This window comes from Alnus glutinosa, chromosome 5 (assembly GCF_958979055.1).
Source record: "Alnus glutinosa chromosome 5, dhAlnGlut1.1, whole genome shotgun sequence".
NCBI lineage: Eukaryota > Viridiplantae > Streptophyta > Magnoliopsida > Fagales > Betulaceae > Alnus > Alnus glutinosa.
Window position 1 is genome coordinate 15966732 of NC_084890.1, and position 21033 is coordinate 15987764.

The following is a 21033-nucleotide window of genomic DNA, read 5'->3' on the forward strand; positions in this document are numbered from 1 at the left end:
AAAATATGTTATCATGTCGGGTTCGAGTCGACCCGTCAACCCGTCAACTCGTTTAGCCTAAACTTTAACCCTATAATTTCGTGTCGCGTTCGTAACGGATTCGCGGGTCGTGTCAAAAATTGTCAACCCTAATTGGAAGACTATCTGCTCCTCAATTCCTAGAGGAGGGTTGGTAGTTAAGAATCTCATGCCATTCAATAAAGCTCTACTGGGAAAATGGCTTTCTACGGTGATAGGTGATTGTTGAGAAGTAGAGGGTAGAAAGAGATGGTGGTGTTCAAAGGAAGCTTGAGGGCCCTATGGGGTGTGGCTTTGGAAGAGTATTAGGAATGGCTGAGGGAATTTCTTCAACCTTGTTTCCTTCAAGGTTGGGGGTGGATTCAGCATCCTTTTTTGGAATGATATGTGGTGCGGAACAGCTACTCTCAAGTCTTCATTCCCAGAACTTTATTCGACAGCACACATTTTTAAAGTGGATCATTGGGAGAGAAAAGAATCAGCGTTTCTTTGAAGACTGTGAGTCCAATGTGTTCCGTTCAAAATCCTTTCTCTTTTTAGTTCTCTCTTGGATTGGGTTGTAGTCTGTGTTCTTGATTTCTCCTATTCGAATCTTTTAAATCTTGTTAAGTTTTTAGACTTTAGACCCATTTAGAATGGTTCTCTTTTATACTTTTCATGTAAGAGGGCTTTGTCGTTTCTTTCAGTAAATTATTATTCATCAAAAAGAAATTCAAGATTCATTTGTTCACCTGTTTATTAAATACTGATACCAAAGTTTAAAATGCTTCACCCTCTGCCACTCCATCTTATCAATCAAAAAGAAAGAAAAATTATTCAACACAAAAATATTGTCACTACAAAAGAAGCAAAACAATGAATCATAATTCAACCCCCCCCCCCCCAAGAGAGAAAAAAAACAAAAAGAAGAAGAAAACAAAAATACACTATAAGTACATATAATCCTATATTAAAGTGGCTCTTATGCAATCCAATTTCATTCGTTTATAGGCACATCTTCTACCATTGCGATCAATGGCAGGAAATAATTACATATCAATATAAAGTCATACAAAGTACATTTTTCACTGAAGGATATATTTTTTAAAAACAAAAAAACAAAAAAAAAAAGGCTAAGCAAAGAGAAACTTCTGAAACATGAGATTAATTTTCAAATATCAAACAGAATAGGATGGTCTGAACCACCTGAGATATCCCCATGAGAACACACGAATAATTGGTTCAAAACCTATATATACTCAAATTATAAGTTCCTAAAATTAGCATGAACAAGATAGATTAGCAGCTATTTGAATTTTTTTCTTTAAAAAAAAAAAAAATCAGGACCAAAATTTGTCAGGACATAAAGATTCTCATAGGAAAGAGGCCCACCTGGAGAGAACTGAATGGCTCTCTTTTCAGATGTTAAAACTTGAACAGCAAGCACCTGGTTGACATCTGCAATCTAATAAGAGACATCAGGAAGATCCTCATTAGCCATTAAGTTCATGGAGCATAATTCCATTGGCTTTGCTTATAAGATCACTAAACTTTTATAAGAAACATACCCATCCAAGATGTTGTAGAACCAGATCCTGATCAGATGACTCCTCAAGAATTTTTGACGCCTCAGTTGCAGCAATTTCCTTACTGGAGATACTATTGTTACTGGAATCCTGTAAGCAATTCTCCAGGGCAGGGTCTTTCCAGAGGCCAGTTGAATAATTCCTTGCCAAGATACGCCAAATAGCAAGAGCCTTTGAGCTCATCCCTTTACTTGCATAGAGAAAGGCAAGTGTCCGTAAGTGCCCAGAGTCATCTAATAAAGTTTCCAACTCCTCCTGCACCGTCCATGCAAGTTGCACGGTCATCCTTCAAGCAGGCTCCATACAACGGCCTCTCTGTTTTGCAATGCAATGGAATACTAAGATTCCACAGTTTACCAACATCCTCACATATTGCATTGTCTTGAGGCCTAAAATAACTTGATCCTTACCAACAGCTAAACAAGAATGCAATGTTTCCAAATCTGGAACAAAAATGCGTAGTTCCAATGGTCCATACCCCTCTCCAGTTCTCTCTAATAATTGTTCGCTTTTAGAACATTGGCATGTAGACAGGTTTCAAAGTCACAGGGACCGTGCTATGAGACTTGACCATTGTCTGGCCGTCTAAGACCAGAATTTCTGTCAATTTAATCTCCAGTCATAACTTGAAATTGAAAAAGAGTAAAAATGAAGGATCTAGAGTGACAAGATTAGTTTTGTTCATGATCTTAATATTGGTTCAGTCACTTTCCACCTAGGTTTTTTTTTTTTTTTTTTTTTTTGGTAAGTTCCTAGGCTTTTCTAAAGATCTAATAAATGTAAATTTTGGTTTTACTTACTTTTTTGCTTTCCCTTCTAGAAAGAAGTAGCCGGATTTTCAAAAAAACTTTTTTTCCATGACAAGTAATTTCAGAGAACTTTTCTCATCCATTTTCATCCTTAAGTTCTATGTTATTAGAAACCATAATCCAATTTTTCTCAACTTGTTATCACTTTAGAAAACATAATTCAATTTTCCACAACTTGTTATCGCTCAGATTTTCTAGCTTTTCTTGGCAGCCCCCAAACAATTACTCCCAACATAAACCAATCGGGTTTCTATAAGTAACATGAACCAGGAATAAACCAATCCAGATTTGAAAACATTGCAGGAGTATTAATACCTTAAGACAAATATATGAATATATTAACTGACAAACAAAGGATAAACAAAATAAATACGTGTGTGTATGTCACATACCACAATACAGCTGTTTGTTGAAGATGCCAGCTTCTCCATATCACTAATACAATTTAGAGCTCTATAAAGGTACATTAATAGTGTGTCAACTCCCTCTCTCACTGACAATGTTAACTCTTTCTGCCGGCAAACTTCCAAGTACCTATAGCAAATGAGAGCAATAGAGTTACTCAATAACACCACTACTCACATCACATGCCACAAAAGCATAAAAACAATTACTATACAGAATGAAAGGGGTTAAAAAAAATCGAAAAACATGCAGATCATTCTACATAGAATGCTCCTGTATCCTGTTCCTGCACTGCCTCGACTTTTAATTAACCAAAAATAAAACAGAAAGGGAGAGGGTTGGGAGGCGAGGCAATGCAGCAGCAATTATACTAATGAACAATAAACAAAAAAAAACAAAAACCACAAGAAATCAAGCACCTGGTAATGTTCTGGATTGCTGACTCCAATAAATCAGCTCTACTTGGTGGATTTGAGAGAAAATCGTCATCTATTAAAGTTTCTACACCTGCTTTTCTCAGGAAGGTAGCTCTTTGGATAGCCAGCAACCCATCATCTACAACATCTTCAAGAGGTTTAGGGGGTGGATGCAGACCCCAATACCGGTTTCTAGGAACCTGAAAAGGCAAGTTTAAGTTCCATAATTACAAAATTTAGAACGCATGGGCTTTATTTGTTAGCAGAAAAAAGAGAGTTTTATCATAATGTTCTAATTTCTAGGACGCATGGAAACATCTATGGATTTATACTGCCCAACTTATCAGCGGTGTGACCTCCAGTTGCTGGGGGTGCCCACCCAATTGGGGTGAGCCTGCTATCAGCACAGATCCCCGGTGACCAGTGAGGATGGTTGGCAATAATAGTTTGCTTAAGCCAGCTTCTACAACTTAAGTACTGTTTACTACTGACTAGGTCAGCATTTTCCAGTAACTGATGAACAGATATAAGATTGAGGAAAATATTTCTGTTCCAAATGATTTTCAAGAAATAGTTTCAGTAAGTTTTCCCACTTGGTGGTAGCAAGCTAAAGTTGAACGCACGCCTTCATTCAATATTGCATTCAGAACATGACAATATTATTCCTCATGTACCTAACTAATTACAAACTTGTGTGAAACATACAAAGTTCACTTAAGGTAGCAATTTTTTTTCCCTCGTTCATTCATTTCATTAATTAGGGGCCACTTCCTGGTACAATTGTAAAATGTACTGAGCCATGCACGAGCGTAATTCTTGAGTGGCCAATTCATTTAGAATCCTGAAGGTTAGTGGATAATCTAAAAGTCTTACACTAATTCATATGAGACCATGATTAATATTAATCTTGAAGGTCAGCTTCACAATATTTGACAACCGGAAAAAAAAATAAATGTAGAAAGCACTAAAAAAAAAAACAAATGCAGTAGTATCACATATTCACATATCCTGGTGTCTATCACATGACCCATAGGCCTCATGTCATCAGCTAATCCACTGACAGGTAAAATGGATGGATAAAACATTAAAGAACAAAAACAAAATTAGCAAGAATTTATATCAAATAAAAATTAGAGCTAACGAACAGTTACTACATATCACTCCATTTAGAACTTACCATCTCCACAATGCAGTTCAGTTACAGTGACAAAAGTATCAATACAAGAATCTAGTATTGGAAGATCCACAATTTATGTCACATCTTTTGTAAAAAGAAAATAAGTTATTTTTGTTCTTATAAAAAGATGTGACAAAAACTGAGGGAAGACTCAGGTTTTTTCTCCCTTTAAGAACAAAAACAACTTAACATTTTGAAAAAGCCCTTAGTTTTGCCTCAAAACTTTTATCACATATTTTGTTTCTTATGAGTGATAAATTATTAATATTACACAATAAAGACAAATCAAGGAATTGTTATTTATGGTTCTATCAGACTACGAATCAGCTGCCTATTCTGTGATATAGATTTTTAATTTTTTTTATAAGTAAATGAAATATCATTAAAGAAGTAAAAGTGCAACCCATGTACACACAAAGTATACAAGAAAAACACCTAGGTAGAAGGAGAAAAAAGAACAAGAGAAACATGAAAATTAAGCACATTAGGATAGATTATTATTTAGCACATCACAATCCAGCAATTAAGGGCAAAAACATATGTTCAAACAAAAAGAAAAATTACATTCAATATTATAGATTGGCAAATATGTGCAGACAGATTCTTATCCCTGTGCCTATATTTTCAGGAGTCGTAGGGTCCATTTCAAAACACATCACTTGTTTATATGTCCACAAATCATACCAAAAAATAGATAACAAGGAGAACTACTCACACTCTGCAAAACATCCACCCTTTCCAATTTCCCAATTGCACACCACCCCATAGCAAAAATTAGCCAACTCATAGTTCCCCAAGAAGAGCAGGAGAAGTCTTCTAGCAAAGCAGGAAACAACAGACCCAGACACGTGGACACATAATATTACCAAATAAGAATATTATTATTTGTGTACAAGGGCTTTGCCTTTTCTTTCAAAAAATTATTATTCATAAAAAATATTATTACCAAATAAGAAGTACAAACAGAAAAAAGAAATGGCATGAGAATCAAACCGTTGGGCTTGTTTGGTCAAACTTTTTAGATGGTGTTTTTTCCTTTTTAGTTGTGATATGAAATAAAGGTGAAAGTAGTTTTGCGTGTTAAGCAATAATGCTTTTACTTTTTTAATAAAAAGCAAAAGGTTGTCTTAAAAAGTGATGCAAAACAAGCCCATAAACTTTATAGAATAATGAGAAAAAAGTAGGGGGGGAATCAAATTCAATCCCTAAGTTTTCATGTAATTTCAATTTAGTCCCTATGTTTTCAATTTCGAGAATAAGAATTTTGAGTTCTATTGTTTCAAATAAGTCACTCTGTCAACCTACCGTCAAATTAATTAACGTATGCCACATGACTCTCGTTTGATATATCACGTGCCACCTGCACATACCACGTGCACATTTACTTTAAATTACAAATATACTGTAACGATCTACCTCCAACGATACAATATTGTCATATTTTGGCTCCTCCAAACCAGACTTCTCAGGAGGTCACCTATCCTAGTATTAGTCTCGCATAAGCATGCTTAACTGCAGAGTTCTATAGGTTCATGACAAGCGAATATACATATAAGCACATCCTCATTCTCATACCTAAACGATGTGGGACGTCACATATACCTTAAATAAATTTAAAAAAATTTAAAAAGACAGAGGTGGTCGGGCACCACTAATTGGTGAGGGAGGCCACCCCTCATTGGATGAGGGGTGAAGGGCCACCACCCCCTCATCCGGTGAGGAGTGGTCCCCCTCACCAGTTAGTGATGGCCGACCATCCCTCACTAGGGGTGGTCAACCACCTCTTTTTTTAAAACAAATATATATATATTTTTTTTAAAAAAGAAATCATTTAGGATTTTAAAGTAGCTGTGTCACGTGGCATGTACAGTTGACACATGACGCGTCAAACGAGAGCCACATGACATTAATTACTTGTCTGGCGTGGCATATTGTTAGTAAAGACCTATTTAAAATCAGGAAAAAACCTAACCTAATTGTCAAAATTGAAAACCTAAAGACTAAATTTGATTTTTCCCAAAAAAAAATTATAATACATATTTTTTTTTTATAAGAAATTTTATTAAAAAAAAACGTAAGACACCCCTAAGTACATCGGTAGTATACACATGAACAACCCAGCTAACCCACAAAAGAGAACACAAAAACAGAAAACCCCCATCAAACACCCAAAAACAGTAGAAGCCCCCTCCAAAATACAGTAGAATCCCCATCCAAAACCCAAAACCTGTCTTGAACCCCCAACAAAACCCCTAACAAAACCTCCCAAAACCCACGGAACACCCAAAAACCCAAGCTGACCGAAGCCAAAATACAAAGCATACCCAAAATAAAGAGAAAAAAAAAGAGCTACAAAAAAAAAAAAAAAAACAAACAAACAAAAAAAAAAAAAAAAAACAAAACAAAAGAGCTGCCGAGTTTTTTTTTTTTAATAATACATATTTGTGGAATGCTATGAGTATGGGAAGCAAAATATCTATAAACATTTTTTTATGAGTATAAAATATCCATAAACATCAAAAAGAGGGAATTATAGAATAGGGAAACATGCATATAATGGCTTTCACAAACATTTCCCAAGAGTTTCCTCCGACTCTTCTAAAGTTCCCAAGAGATTTCCTAATTATTCGCAAGACATTCAGGGATTTTCATACTATTTTGTACTGTACATTTTCCCTCTCATGTTACTTTACATTTCTAAGAGTTCATAGTGACTAATCAATAGCATGAGGGTGAAGCAATCTTTGATAACAGGGTAGGTATTGAGTAGAATAACCAGAGACACGAGAAAAATATACCAGCAGTGACCAGCGATTTGGATCTCGCATTATGAATGGAAACACTTCAGAAGGCTGCATTGTCTCAGACTGCAAAAAGTGATTTACTGCTTCCTCAAAATGGAGGTCAAAAAGCAATAGAAACCCCACTTGAGCATGAACAAAGGAGAGCATATCCTCTGACATTTCACCATCACACTCAAGCTCCTCAACCAAGGTGATGGCTTCCTTAAAGTTCTTCTTTCTCAACAAGTCTTTGATTTGTTCTTCAGAAGATAAATTTCGATAGAAAATAACCTAGCAACATTTGAAATGAAACAAGAGAATTTGTCAAGAGCCTTCGAGAACAGATTTATAAAGTTATTGCTTAGTTCATATGTGAAAATGTGAATGCAAATTAATTGAGTGATGAAACTCAGAACATTTAGCTAAAATTTGAAGGAAAATTCTGAAGCACAATTCATTTAGAGCAAAAGCAATGAACCATGGTGGTGACCACATCTCTACCATCTAAAGGAAGCACAACATTTGCAAGCTCTACCATGCCCAGGAATTTCAAGTAAAAGTCAAGTGAGAAGTCCAAATGAAGGTGTGGAGGCTACGCTCTCCATAATCCATGTCTACATATCTACATACACGCATATAAACACAGACATTCATAAGGATAATTTATGATAGGGCACCACCCCATCAACATTAATAAAGTTTCACCTATTTTCAAATATTCGTGGGCACCACCCCATCAATCATGTCAAACATTACCATGCAACAAGTACCACTTCCGCTTATCTAAATGCCTTTTTCATTTTTTGCAAATTGTTGTAGTTTTTATTACTAAAAGGTACAACATCAAATATTTTTTGAATCTCATCAGCCCTTCTTTTTCTATAGACATGGGGTACCATAACATGTAACATAAATAGTTGGATCTAAAAAATGTACATCTCGTAATGGTCAAAATGTTTCTTAAATATAACACTAAGTCGTAAGTCCCTAGATGATGATTAATTGTTTAATTTCAAGCCAATGAGTTGTAGCACAAACGACACCTCGTATCCTGATAAGGACAACATAGAAGACAAGATCACCGGTTGAAGACCTATCAGGTGCATGTATAACTTATCAATAGGTTAAAAGAATATTTTTATTTTTTTTTAGAAGTAATGTCAATTCATTAATAAAGCACAAATGGGGGCAACCTTAATACACAGAAAGTATACAAGAGTACCCCTAATAGGAATGAACAGAAAATAAATTTAAAAAATCTGCATTAGTAAAAACACTCAAGCTATGATGAGCTGCTATCCAAATATATAAGGTGCTAAGCAAACACTTCCGTAGCTCCAACATCGATGTCTCTACATCTTCAAAATGCCACGCATTCCGCTCCCGCCAAATACACCACATTAAACATAACGGAACTAACCACCAAACTTCTTTAGCTGGACCATACCGAAACGACGCGCCCTACCTAGTCAATAATTCCAACACTCTTCATGGCATAACCCACTCTACCCCACATAAAGTAAGAATGTAACTCCATAGATAGCGAGCAACTTCGCAATTTAGCAGCAGTTGTTCATTAGACTCTCCACTCTTTTTACACATACATCATCACTCAATCACCATGACACTTTTCTTTCGCAAATTTTCATTCGTCAAAATTTTACCTAAAGCTACTATCTATACAAAGAAAGCCACCCTTGTCAGAACCTTAATACGCCAAATACTCTTCCAAGGAAATGAAGGGTCATCTTTCCCATTTAACACTTCATAATAGGAGTTCACTTCAAATAGACCCCTTCTGGAGAGGCTCCAAACTAACCTATCATCCTCTCCATGTCGAACCAAAATAGAATAAAGCCGAGCGAAGAAAGGAAGTACCATCTCCATCTCTCAATCATGAATTGGACGTATAAAAATAACATTCCACTGAATAACTCCATTTTGAACAACCAAGTTATCTGCTACCATCGCATCTTTATTCCTCACAATACTAAACAACACTGGAAAACATTGCTTCAAAGATCTATCACCAGACCACCAATCATGCCAGAAACTTACATGTGACCCAACCCCAACCTCAAAACGAACAAAGTTACAAAACTTATCCCACCCCCTCCTAATATGTTTCCACACTCCCACTCCAAAAGTACCCAACACCTTTTTAGAACACCACCCACCCCATAGACTCAAATTTGATGTCAATCACCAATCGCCATAATGCCTCTCTCTCCCTACCATACCTCCACAACCATTTCCTGATAAGAGCTCGATTAAACTGGATCAAATTGTGAACTCTCAGCCCACCTGATTGTAATGGAGTACAGATCCTATTCCAATTCACTAAATGAAATTTTGCCTAATCTCCAATGCCAACCCATAAAAAATCCCTTTGAAGTTTATCAAGTCGATTAGCCATGCCCACAGGAATAGGGAACAACGACAAGTAATGCGTAAGAAGGTTGGAAAGAGTAGTTTTAAGAAGACTGAGCCGACCACCCTTCGACAAATACCATCCAGCCAACCGCTGCTCCATTTTCTCAGTGACACCATTCCAAATAGAAATGGCCTTATAAGAAGCACCCAATAGCAAACCCAAGTATGTCATAGGCAAAGATGCGACCTGACATCCAAAGAGTTGAGCCAACCCTTTGACATCCTCCACCTCACTGATAGGAACAATTTCTGATTTTCCTAAATTAATCTTCAATCCTGAAGCTGCCTCAAAGCATAAGAAGATACAGCGCAGATGTCGAATTTGTTCTGCTTGCGTACCACAAAAAATCAGCGTGTCATCGGCAACCAATAAATGATTCACAAATAAAGTATCAGAATTCCTGGGTCCCACTGAAAACCTTGTCAAGTTACCCTAATCCATTGCCACAATCAGCATCCAGCTCAATGCCTTCATAACCACCACAAACAATAGAAGTGAAAGTGGGTCCCCTTGTCGCAACCCACAAGTGCTATTAAAAAAAACAGACAGGGTTCCATTCACAAGAATAGAAAATCTCATCGTAGAAATACAATATCGTATCCAAGCCCTCCATTTCTCCCCAAAACCACACCGCTACAACAAATAGAGCAACAAGTCCCAATTAACATGATCATATGCCATTTCAATCTTATACATCCCCCCCCCCCCCCCCCCCCCCCCCCAACCAAACTAATAGGGGGAAAATCTTTCACATCTAGAGCACAAGTCTTCTTTGGAATCAAAGAAACAAAAGTAGTATTAAGACTCTTCTCAAACTAACCTCGATTATGGAATCCTACAAATACAGCCATAAGATCCTTTTTCAATATTTCCTGACACTTCTAAAAGAAAGCCATTTAGAAGCCGTCTGGACCCGGTGCCTTGTCTCCATCCATAACCCTAACCACATCCCACACCTCCTTCTCCTCGAACTCTCTTTCTAACCAAATACTCTCGTCCACATTCATGGATCGGAAACACAGACCCTTGGCCTCCAACAACACTGCTCAAAATACAACTTGTTGTAATAATGTACTATATGATGTTGTATCTGCACAGGATTCTTGGACGTTACACCATTTATATTCAAAGAGTCCACATGATTGAATTTACGATGTGAGTTGGCCACCCTGTGAAAAAAAAAAAATTGTGTTCTTGTTCCCCCTCCTTCAGCCACAAAACTCGTGATTTCTATCTCCAGCTCATTTCCTCAAAAAGGAGAGTTTTCTCCAACTCTCTCAACATATCTATTTTTCTAACCATTTCCTCCTCCTCTAAGCAACGGCACTCTTCAATTAAATCCAGATCTCGAATACCCTCCAATAATTCATTCTTTTTCTTCCTTACATCACCAAACACTTCCTCATTCCATTTCTTCAAGTTCGTCTTCAAAGCTTTCAACTTATTAGCCAAAATGTAACTTGGTAATCCATAAAACTCATAAGACATCCACCAAGTTTTAACCTAATCAACAAAACCATCAAATTTCAACCACATGTTTTCAAATTTAAAATACCTGCTCCCTCCTCTTGGAGCCCCACAATCCAACAGCAAAGGAAAGTGATTAGATAAAATTCCTGGCAATCTCCTCTGTGTCACTTAAGGAAAAAGTTCTTCCCACTCCAGAGAAATTAAGAATCTATCAATTCTAGACCATGTTTGATCTTCCTGATTATTTGACCAAGTAAACTGACCACCTTCAAGCGGAAGATCCACCAAACTTTGCATGAATATGAAGTCTGAAAACTCTACCATTGCTGCAAAATAGCCGGCAACACCTAACCTCTAGCTTGGAATCGAACCACATTAAAGTCTCCCTCCAATACACCATGGCATCTCCCAGCTAACTCATCCCACAGTTCCATCCTATCCCTATCATCATTCGGACCGTAAACCCCCCCAAATGCCCATACAACATTATCACCAGTATTGCACAGAGATTCAAAGAACACGCAATTGTGTATATCTTCCCACACACTCCTCAACCTTCTCCACCACCCATCTATCTCACATTAACAAAATCTCGCCCGACACTCCACTTGCTCCCATATAGCACCAATCCACATAATGGCAGCCCCATAGACTCTGTACCACCTCCCTTGAGATAACTGTCATCTTTATTTCCACCAAACATACAATATCCGCCTTCCAATCCCTTAGTAGCCCTCTAATCCACAACGTTTTAGTAATCTCATTTAGCCCTATGACGTTCCACATTAAGACCTTAGGCTTCATAAAAAACAAGATGAGCCCCTTCCCCTATGTCGGCCTCTAATAGATTATACCCCCTTCTTCTCATAATTAAGGGACCAAGCCAACCTATTTAATTCCTGCTGAACTTTTGCCACTGGTGTAGACGGAATAGTATTCGTATATTCTGCCATTGATTGATCTCGGGCAGCTTCAATCTCCTCAAATAATGCCAACAATTTATCCTCATAACCTTCACAAGATAACCCTACAGCTTGATAAAATCCCCTAACTCTTTCCACCACCCACCTAGGGGACACCCTAGGATGATGCCCATCTCCCACATCCACTGCTAGGGGTGTGAGTAACAACGGTTCACACCCCTCCAAATCCCCCCTTATATCATCTTCTTCATACTGTAACAAAAGGTCCTCAGATAGATACTCCTGCATGTCCAAAGAATACTGATACAGTACTCCCTCCTCCTCTCCCACCTCACCCTTGGATGTAAACCCAATCTCGATTTTACCACCATTGCTCTACCAAAAAAAGCTCTCCACTTGCTTCCCCACTGAAATGACTTATTTTGTGTTACCTCCCACCTTGACCTCTACCGACGAACTATTGACCAGCTTGAGTTTCCGGACTCCTCCACCAACATCCAACTTTTCTTCTACAATCCTCTGATCAACAAACCCCTAACCAGACCCAAAAGATTCTATCACAGCAATCGACGATGAACATTTGGAGAGTTATGGAGCTTGCGGTAGTCCTCCACCAGCTTCCGACATCTCTTGGGTAGGTTCCACTTCAACGACAAAACCAAAACCAAACATACTGGTGGCCCATCAACTTCATCTGAGACAAACCCAAACCGGCGACACTATTGCGGAACATTCCGAGTCCGACCCATTCTTTCCAACCACCAACTCCTCTGGCGATCTTCTAACTAACAACGAGACATTCTGTTCTCCTCCATCACGCAACGCACCCTCAGGTATAGAAACGATGATCTCTGCCCCAACTATAGAGTGAACCATAGCCTTCTCCAAGCTCTGACTTGTTCCCGCTTCGGTATTGTCCATCCCCTGCTTCACTCTCCAAAAAGCCTTCGATTGTGGGTTGCAACATTGATAGACCAAGCCAGAAAATCTTGGCTTTTGACGATGGGCCAACTCATCCTGTCCCAACTTGGACTGTAAAACTGAAACATTCCCACACGGGCCTTTACCTTTAACCTCAAAAGGGCCACAATTTTTTTTTTTTGATAAGTAAGAAATGTTTTATTAAAAAGCGTAAGGCGCCTCTAAGTACACGGGGAGTATGTAGACGAACAACCAAACCCGCCCATAAAAAGAAATCCAAACAAACCCACAAGGACCTAAGCCCTTAAACTCAAAACCCACAAGGAGCACTCAAAGCAAAAAAAAAAAAAAAAAGGCCTGATAAGGATCTAGCCATTAAACCCGAAACCCACAAGGAGTCCTCAGTGCTACGGCACCTAAGCCTTTCCTTTCCTACTCCTAGAGGACACGCTTGCATCGCCATAGTTAAGGAGCGTTTCAGGTTCAACACCTCTCTCCTCCCTTTGATCTTGAGACATGTACCCTCTTTAACCCGATGGAAATCCTCTTTAATGGCATCCAAAATCGTGAAGGATGGATCTTCATCCTCAACACCATTCGACACCCAATCCAAGGGCATGTCGGGAGGACAGTCACCCAAGTAGGGTTGGCAATTTAGGGTTACGGGTTGGGTTTGTGTCAACCCGGCCGACCCGATTATATAATCGGGTTCAACACGAACCCGACCCGATTATTAATCGGGTTGAGTTATCAAACCCGAACACGACCCTATTGACAAACGAGTTACCCGAACATGACCCGGGTAACCCGTTGTGATTCTTGTGAAGAAGAAGAACTGATCAACTGAAGGAGGAGAAGCTTCGTCCGACGGTCCGAGACTCCGAAATCGTCCGAGCCCATGTTGGCTTGCTCATGAGACGAGCCTCTGGCCTTCTGATCTGACCCTGGAACGACTCTCTGATAACATCTTCAACAATCAACTCCAAGATCCACGACGACCCTTTTGCGCTCACGCCCACAAGTCCATGGCCGACGAGGTAACAAGCAAGACTCCACCAGATCCAGACGCCGTCAAGAACAAGAAGGAATTGGAAGAAGAATCGAAGCAGAAATTGCCTCCGCCGCCAGAGAAGCCCTTACCAGGGGATTGTTGTGGCAGTGGGTGCGTGCGGGACATGTTACTTATGAGGAGCTCGAGGATTCCAAGCCACAACCTCGTAGTTCCGATCTGGAGGCATGAAACGGTGAAATAGTGAAAGAAAGTGAAAACTGAGGAGAAAAGGGTTGCGGGTTAGCGGGTGCAGCTAGGGTTTGTAGATGTTTAGGATTTTTTTTTAATAAACGGGTTATAATCGTGACTGGCAGGTCAACCCGCCAGACACGATTATAACCGTGTCATAATCGGGTTGACCCGAACCCGATTACCCCAAACCCAAACCCTGTATTTTCATGTCGTGTTCGTGCCGGGTTCACGGGTCATATCAAAAATTGCCAACCCTACACCCAAGGGGTAAGGGGAGCCTGCTTCCTCCACAACTCAAACCTCATCCCCCTGATCCCACACAACAATCTCCCCAAACGTGCCAAAACCTACCGGCCAATTTTGAGATTGGATCAAGCCATCCGACCTAAAATTCACACCATTTTCAGCGATTGGAGAAGCACAACCACTCAAAGGGGAGGGAACACTCGGGAGAAGGAAGCCTCGCCGAAGAAAGCTAGGCGGAGGAGACTTACTGACCAGTTCCACCACCTAGCTTCGGCGAGGACTGGACCACGGTCCCGCCCAAGGCTTGAGAAGAAGTACCCAAAAACGGCGTCGTCGAAGCACTGAGAGCTGTCACAGCCTCGTCAAACAGAGAAGTATCCAACTGAGCAGTTGTTGCCTTCAATCTCCGATGATATCTAAGAACCGATTTGGACTCGGGCGGATAGATGGGAGCGCCACACTCCAACATTGCCGGAAGAGAAAAGTGGAGCCTTTCTCCCAACGCTGCCGCCCCCAAAGCAGAGACACCAAAATCTGACCGAACTTCAGACTCGAGTGCCAGAGAAAACCCCTTAGTAAACCCCTTAGAATCCAAATCCGAGCACCCAAATGGAACACTCACTTCTTCTAGAGCGAAGCAGAGGCAGAGGAGGCTATTGCAAAAGGGGACCCAGAAAATGCCGAAACAGGACCAGAGAACGCCGTAACTCAAAGGACTTTGATTTAACGTAGAAATCACCCAAATAACCCATAAATAAAACTTACAAAACCAATCTAATGATAGTTTTTGGATTGAAACATGATGAACTATAACAGTTTGATCTGTAAAAATAAAATTAGGTGAAAAGAAAAATGATTACCATTTAATCCCAAATACAACTTATATCCAACTTATACTTCCACCTTGGATTATGCTACATTAACATTGAGACTTTTTGATAAGTAATCTCAAATTTATTGAAAAGCGCAAAGGCGCAACCCAAGTACACAATAAGTATATGTTGTATTTTAGCTAAAAGCAGGAAGAGAGAGAGAGAGAGAGATTAAAAAAAAAAATCTAAAAAAAATGAAAGTTCGTAATATTAGAGTCAAAAGCTGCAGCCCAATGAAAAGGTGTCTTCAAGAATAAAGCCTTCAAATCCACCAAAGTCCTTTACAGTCCTCGAAACTCCTATCATTTCTTTCCCTCGAAAGACAGCACATAAGACAAGACGGAATCATCTTCCATACTGCATCAAGCTGAAACCTACCACCAATCACTTTCTAACAAGCAAAGAGATCTACCACCTGACTAGGCATAACCCAAGCCAACCCTACAAAACTGAAGATAGTATTCCAAAGAGCACCGGCAATCTCATAATGGAGTAGAAGATGATTCGCTGATTCTCCATTCTTCTTGCACATGCAACACCACTCAACCCCAATGACATGTCATTCCCTTAGATTGTCCATCGTGAGGATCTTCGCTAATGTTGTCGTCCAAGCAAAGAATGCTACTCAAGGAAACCTTATTCCGCCAAATATCCCTCCAAGGGAAAGAAGTACTACCATGGGGAATAAAAACATTATAGTATGATCTGACATCAAACAACCCTCTCTTAGACTATGTCCAGCAAAGGTCTTCACCACCCCCTCTCACTCTAAAAGCAATACAACAAGGTAAAGAGATCCACCTCCCAATCGTGAACCACTCTGATGAAGCTAAAATTCCACTAATAAAAGGTACTAGAGAGCTCCAAATGGTCTGTCACTGCATCTTCCTTGAAATGGGCTATTTTATACAACACAAGTTGCAAAGATGACATGGATTTGCCCCGCTAAATATCAAGGTGTCTTCTGCAAACAAAATATGGGAAATATTGATAGCTCCACCACTCCTAGACCCCACCATCAATCCTGATAGAAGGCCCCCATTTCACCAACGCGGAGATCATTTTGCTTAACGCCTCCATAACAATAACAAAAAAAAAGGGAGACAATGGGTCTCCCTATCTCAAGCCTCAAGACCTACTAAAGAAACCCGTTGGAGTGTCATTCACCAATATAGAAAAGCGCCACGAGTACATACAATAAGTTATCCATTTACACAATCTATTTCCAAAACCACATCTTCTCAGCAAATACAAGAGAAAATCCCAATTGACATGGTCATAAGCATTTTCAATGTCCAACTTGCACAACTCACCTAGATCCACTTATCTAATCTTGCTATCAACACACGTTGGCAATGAGAACGGAATCTAGAATCTACCAACCCTTGATGAAAAGGGCTTTTGAGGCTTAGAGATGATCTTCTCAATTACCATTTTCAGCCTATTAGCTAGAACTTTGGCAACAATCTTGTACACTGCCCCCACTAAGCTAATAGGTTGAAACTCTTTAATGTCTACGACCCCTGTTTCTTTGGTGCAAGAGAAATGAAGGTGGCAATGAGGCTTTTTTCAAACATACCTCTAGCATGAAAATCATGGAAGACATTCATAATGTCTACTTTGAGCACTTCCCAACAAACTTGGAAAAAAACCATAAGAAAACCATCAAGGATCGGAGCCTTGTCCCTGTTAAGGGCTTTCACCACCTCAAAAACCTTAGTCTCCTCGAAAGATTGCTACGACCAAGTGGCCTCCTCCCCCACCTATGGACTCAAAAGAGAGGTCATCCAACCCAAGTCGCCAATTGTATCACTCGGTGAACAAGTTATCATAGAACTGCACAATATGTTCTCTAATCTATGTTTGATCTGAACAAAGTATACCATTAACCACAAATGGCTTTACGGAGTTGTTCCTTATAATCGAATTGACCACTCGATGAAAGGACTTTGTGCACTTGTCACCCTCTCTTAACCAAAGCAACCACGATTTTTGCCTCCAACTCAACTCCTCCAAAAGAGGACCAAATCATGAATCACTGTAGCCTTCCTCGTTATCTTTTTTTTTTTTTGATAAGTAATTGCAATTTATAAAAATAACGCAAAGGGACGCAACCCTTATACACAGGAAGTATACAAGAGAACCCCTAAAAGGGACGAACAAAGAATAATTTTAAAAAGTCTACATAAGTAAAGACACTCAAGCTATGATGGGACGCTATCCAAATATATAACGTATTGAGCAACCACTTCTATAGCTCCACCATAGATGTCTCTGCATCTTCAAAGAGCCGCGCATTCCGCTCCCTTTAAATACACCACAATAAGCACAAAGGAGCTAACCACCAAGCTTCTTTAGCACGACCACACCCAATCGCCGCCCCCCAACTATTCAACAACTCCAACACCGTTAGTGGCATAACCCACTCCACCCCAAATAAAATAAGAATGTAGCTCCAAAGATCCCGAGCGATTTCGCAGTGAAGCAACAAATGATCAATAGACTCCCCACTCTTCTTACACAAACAACACCACTCAATCACTATAACATTCCTCTTACACAAGTTATCATGCGTCAATATTTCGCTCAAAGCAGCTGACCAAACGAAGAAAGCCACCCTTATTGGAGCCTTAACACGCCATATATTCTTCTAGGGAAAAGAAGGAAAAGGTGGGCCATCTTTCCTAATAAGCTCTTCATAGAAGGATCTCACCTCAAATAAACCTTTTTAGAGGGATTCCACACTAACCTGCCACCCTCTCCATGTCGAGCCGAAATGGAGTATAGTCGATCGAAGAAAGAATGGACCATATCCATCTCCTAATCCTGGATTTGTTGCGTAAAAAGAACATTCCACTGAATTACACCATTATGAACAACCAAATTATCCACCACCATCGCATCTTTGTTCCTCACTATACTAAAAAGAGCTGGAAAGCATTGCTTCAATGATCTATCCCCACAACACCAATCATGCCAAAAACTAATATTTGATCCATTCCCCACTTCAAAACGAACAAAATTGCGAAACTTCTCCTACCCCCTCCTAATATGTTTTCATACACCCATTCCAAAAGAACTCGACACCTCTTTCAAGCACTACCCACCCTTTAGACTCTCAAATTTGGCATCAATCACCAATCGCCATAAAGCCTCTCTCTCCCTACCATATCTTTTTTTTGATAAGTAATTGCAATTATATAAAAAGCGCAGAGGGGCGCAACCCTTATACACGGGAAGTATACAAGAGAACCCCTAACAGGGACGAACAGAGAATAAATTTAAAAATTCAACATAAGTAAAAGAACTCAAACTATGATGGGGCGCTATCCAAAAATATAAAGTATTGAGCAACCGCTTCCGAAGCTCCACCATGGATGTCTCTACATCTTCAAACAGCCTAGCATTCCGCTCCCTCCAGATACACCACAGCAAGCATAAAGGAGCTAACCGCCAAGCCTCAATAGCAAGACCACCCCCAAGCGCCGCCCCCCAACTATTCAGCAACTCCAACACCGTACGTGGCATAACCCACTCGACCCCAAATAAAGTAAGGACAAAGCTCCAAAGATCCTGGGCTACCTCGCAGTGAAGCAACAAGTGATCAATAGACTCCCCACTCTTCTTACATAAACAACACCACTCAATTACTATCACCTTCCTCTTACGCAAGTTATCATGCGTCAAAATTTTGCCCAAAGCAGCTGACCAAACGAAGAAGGCCACCCTAGTTGGAGCCTTAACACGCCAAATATTCTTCCAAGGAAAACACGGGACAACAGGGCCACCTTTCCTAATAAGCTCTTTGTAGAAGGATCTCACCTCAAATAGACCTTTTCTAGAGGGATTCCACACTAACCTGTCACCCTCCCCATGTCGAGCCGAACTGGAGTATAGACGATCGAAGAAAGAAATGACCATATCCACACTAACCTGTCACTCTCCCTACCATATCTCACAACCACTTACCCAAGAGTGCTCAATTGAACTGGATGAAATTGTGAGCTCCCAACCCACCTGCATGCAAAGGAGTACAAATCTTGTTCCAATTCACTAGATGAAATTTAGCCTCGTCACCAATGCCACCCCAAAGAAAATCCTTTTGAATTTTATCAAGACAATTAGCCACCCTCACTGGAATAGGAAACAATGAGAAGTAATACGTAGGAATATTGGAGAGCGTACTATTAATAAGAGTCAACCGGGCACCCTTCAACAAATAAATTCGCTTCCATCCCGCCAACCTCCTTTCCATTTTTTCAATAACACCATTCCAAATAGAAGTGGACTTGTAAGAGGCACCCAAAGGCAAACCCAGGTAAGTCATAGGCAAAGATGCAACCCGATATCCAAGAAGATTAGCGAACCCTTCGACATCCTCTACTTCACCAATTGGAACAATTTCTGGTTTTCTTAAGTTAATTCTCAAACCAGAAGCTGCCTCAAAACATAAGAAGATACAACTCAAATGTCGAATTTGTTCTTCTTGAGCACCACAAAAGATCAATGTATCATCAGCAAACAGAAGGTGATTTACAACTAAGGCCTCGGAATCCCTGGAACACACTGAAAACCCTGTAAAATTACCTTGATCCAATGCGGCAGCCAGCATCAGACTCAAAGCCTCCATAACCACCACAAACAACAAAGGAGAAAGAGGATCTCCTTGTCGCAAACCACGATAACTACTAAAAAAACTCGATGGGGTTCCATTTACAAGAATAGAAAATCTCACCGTAGAAATACAAAAACGTATCCAATCCCTCCATTTTTTCCCCAAACCACATCTCTGCAACAAATAAAGTAAGAAGTCCCAGTTCACATGATCATATGCCTTCTCCAAGTCTAGCTTACACAGGAGTTCTGGGTCCCTCGATCGAATATGACTATTCACACATTCATTTGCAATAAGAACAGAGTCTAATATTTGTCGACCACCAATAAACGCGTTCTAAGTGTTGGAGATAATCTTGCCCAAAACTGATTTAAATCTATTCGCAAGGACCTTTGAAATCATCTTGTAAATCCCCCCTACCAAACTAATAGGGCGAAAATCTCTCACATCCATGGCACCAGTCTTCTTTGGAATCAAAGGGACAAAAGTAGCATTCAAACTCTTTTCAAACTTGCCTCGAGCATGAAATTCTGCAAAAACATCCATAATGTCAGTTTTTAAAAAATCCCAACATTTCTGAAAGAAAGCCAAAGTGAATCCGTCAGGACCTGGCGCCTTATCTCCATTCAAATCCCTGATTACATCCCACACCTCCTTCTCCTCAAACGCTCTTTCTAGCCAAATGCTCTCATCTACATCAATGGATAAAAAAGATAGGCCCTCCACCCTAGGCCGCCAAGAACAATTCTCAAAGTACAAATTGTTGTAATATTGAACTAAATGCTCCTTAATCTCCACCGGATTCCTGGAAATTATACCATTAATACTCAAAGAATCCACTTGATTGAATTTATGATGTGAGTTGGCCACCCTGTGAAAAAATTGTATTCTTGTCCCCCTCCTTCAACCACAAAGCTCTAGATTTTTGCCTCCAGCTCATTTCCTCAAAAAGAAGAATCTTCTCCAGCTCTCTCAACATATCTACCTTTCGAACTTTTTCATCCTCCTCTAGGCAACGGCATTCTTCAATTAACTCCAGCTCTCGAATACCCTCCAATAATTCTTCCTTCTTCTTCCCTATATCACCAAGCACTTCTTCATTCCATTTCTTCAAATCAGACTTCAAAGCCTCCAAT

General features: G+C 39.8%; 1 protein-coding gene across 2 annotated transcripts in view; it reads right to left on the reverse strand.

Annotated features, from left to right (window-relative positions):
• The window catches only part of LOC133867613 (vacuolar sorting protein 3), a 71066-nt gene that overhangs the window by 35303 nt on the left and 14730 nt on the right, over positions 1–21033 (reverse strand). For both annotated transcript variants that reach the window (XM_062304364.1, XM_062304365.1), the window contains exons 2-6: positions 7189–7464; positions 3217–3413; positions 2785–2926; positions 1566–1838; positions 1390–1462 (exon numbers count right to left, since the gene is read on the reverse strand). In XM_062304364.1, coding sequence (XP_062160348.1) covers positions 1390–1462; positions 1566–1838; positions 2785–2926; positions 3217–3413; positions 7189–7464 — 961 coding nt within the window. The remainder of the gene's footprint in view (positions 1–1389; positions 1463–1565; positions 1839–2784; positions 2927–3216; positions 3414–7188; positions 7465–21033) is intronic.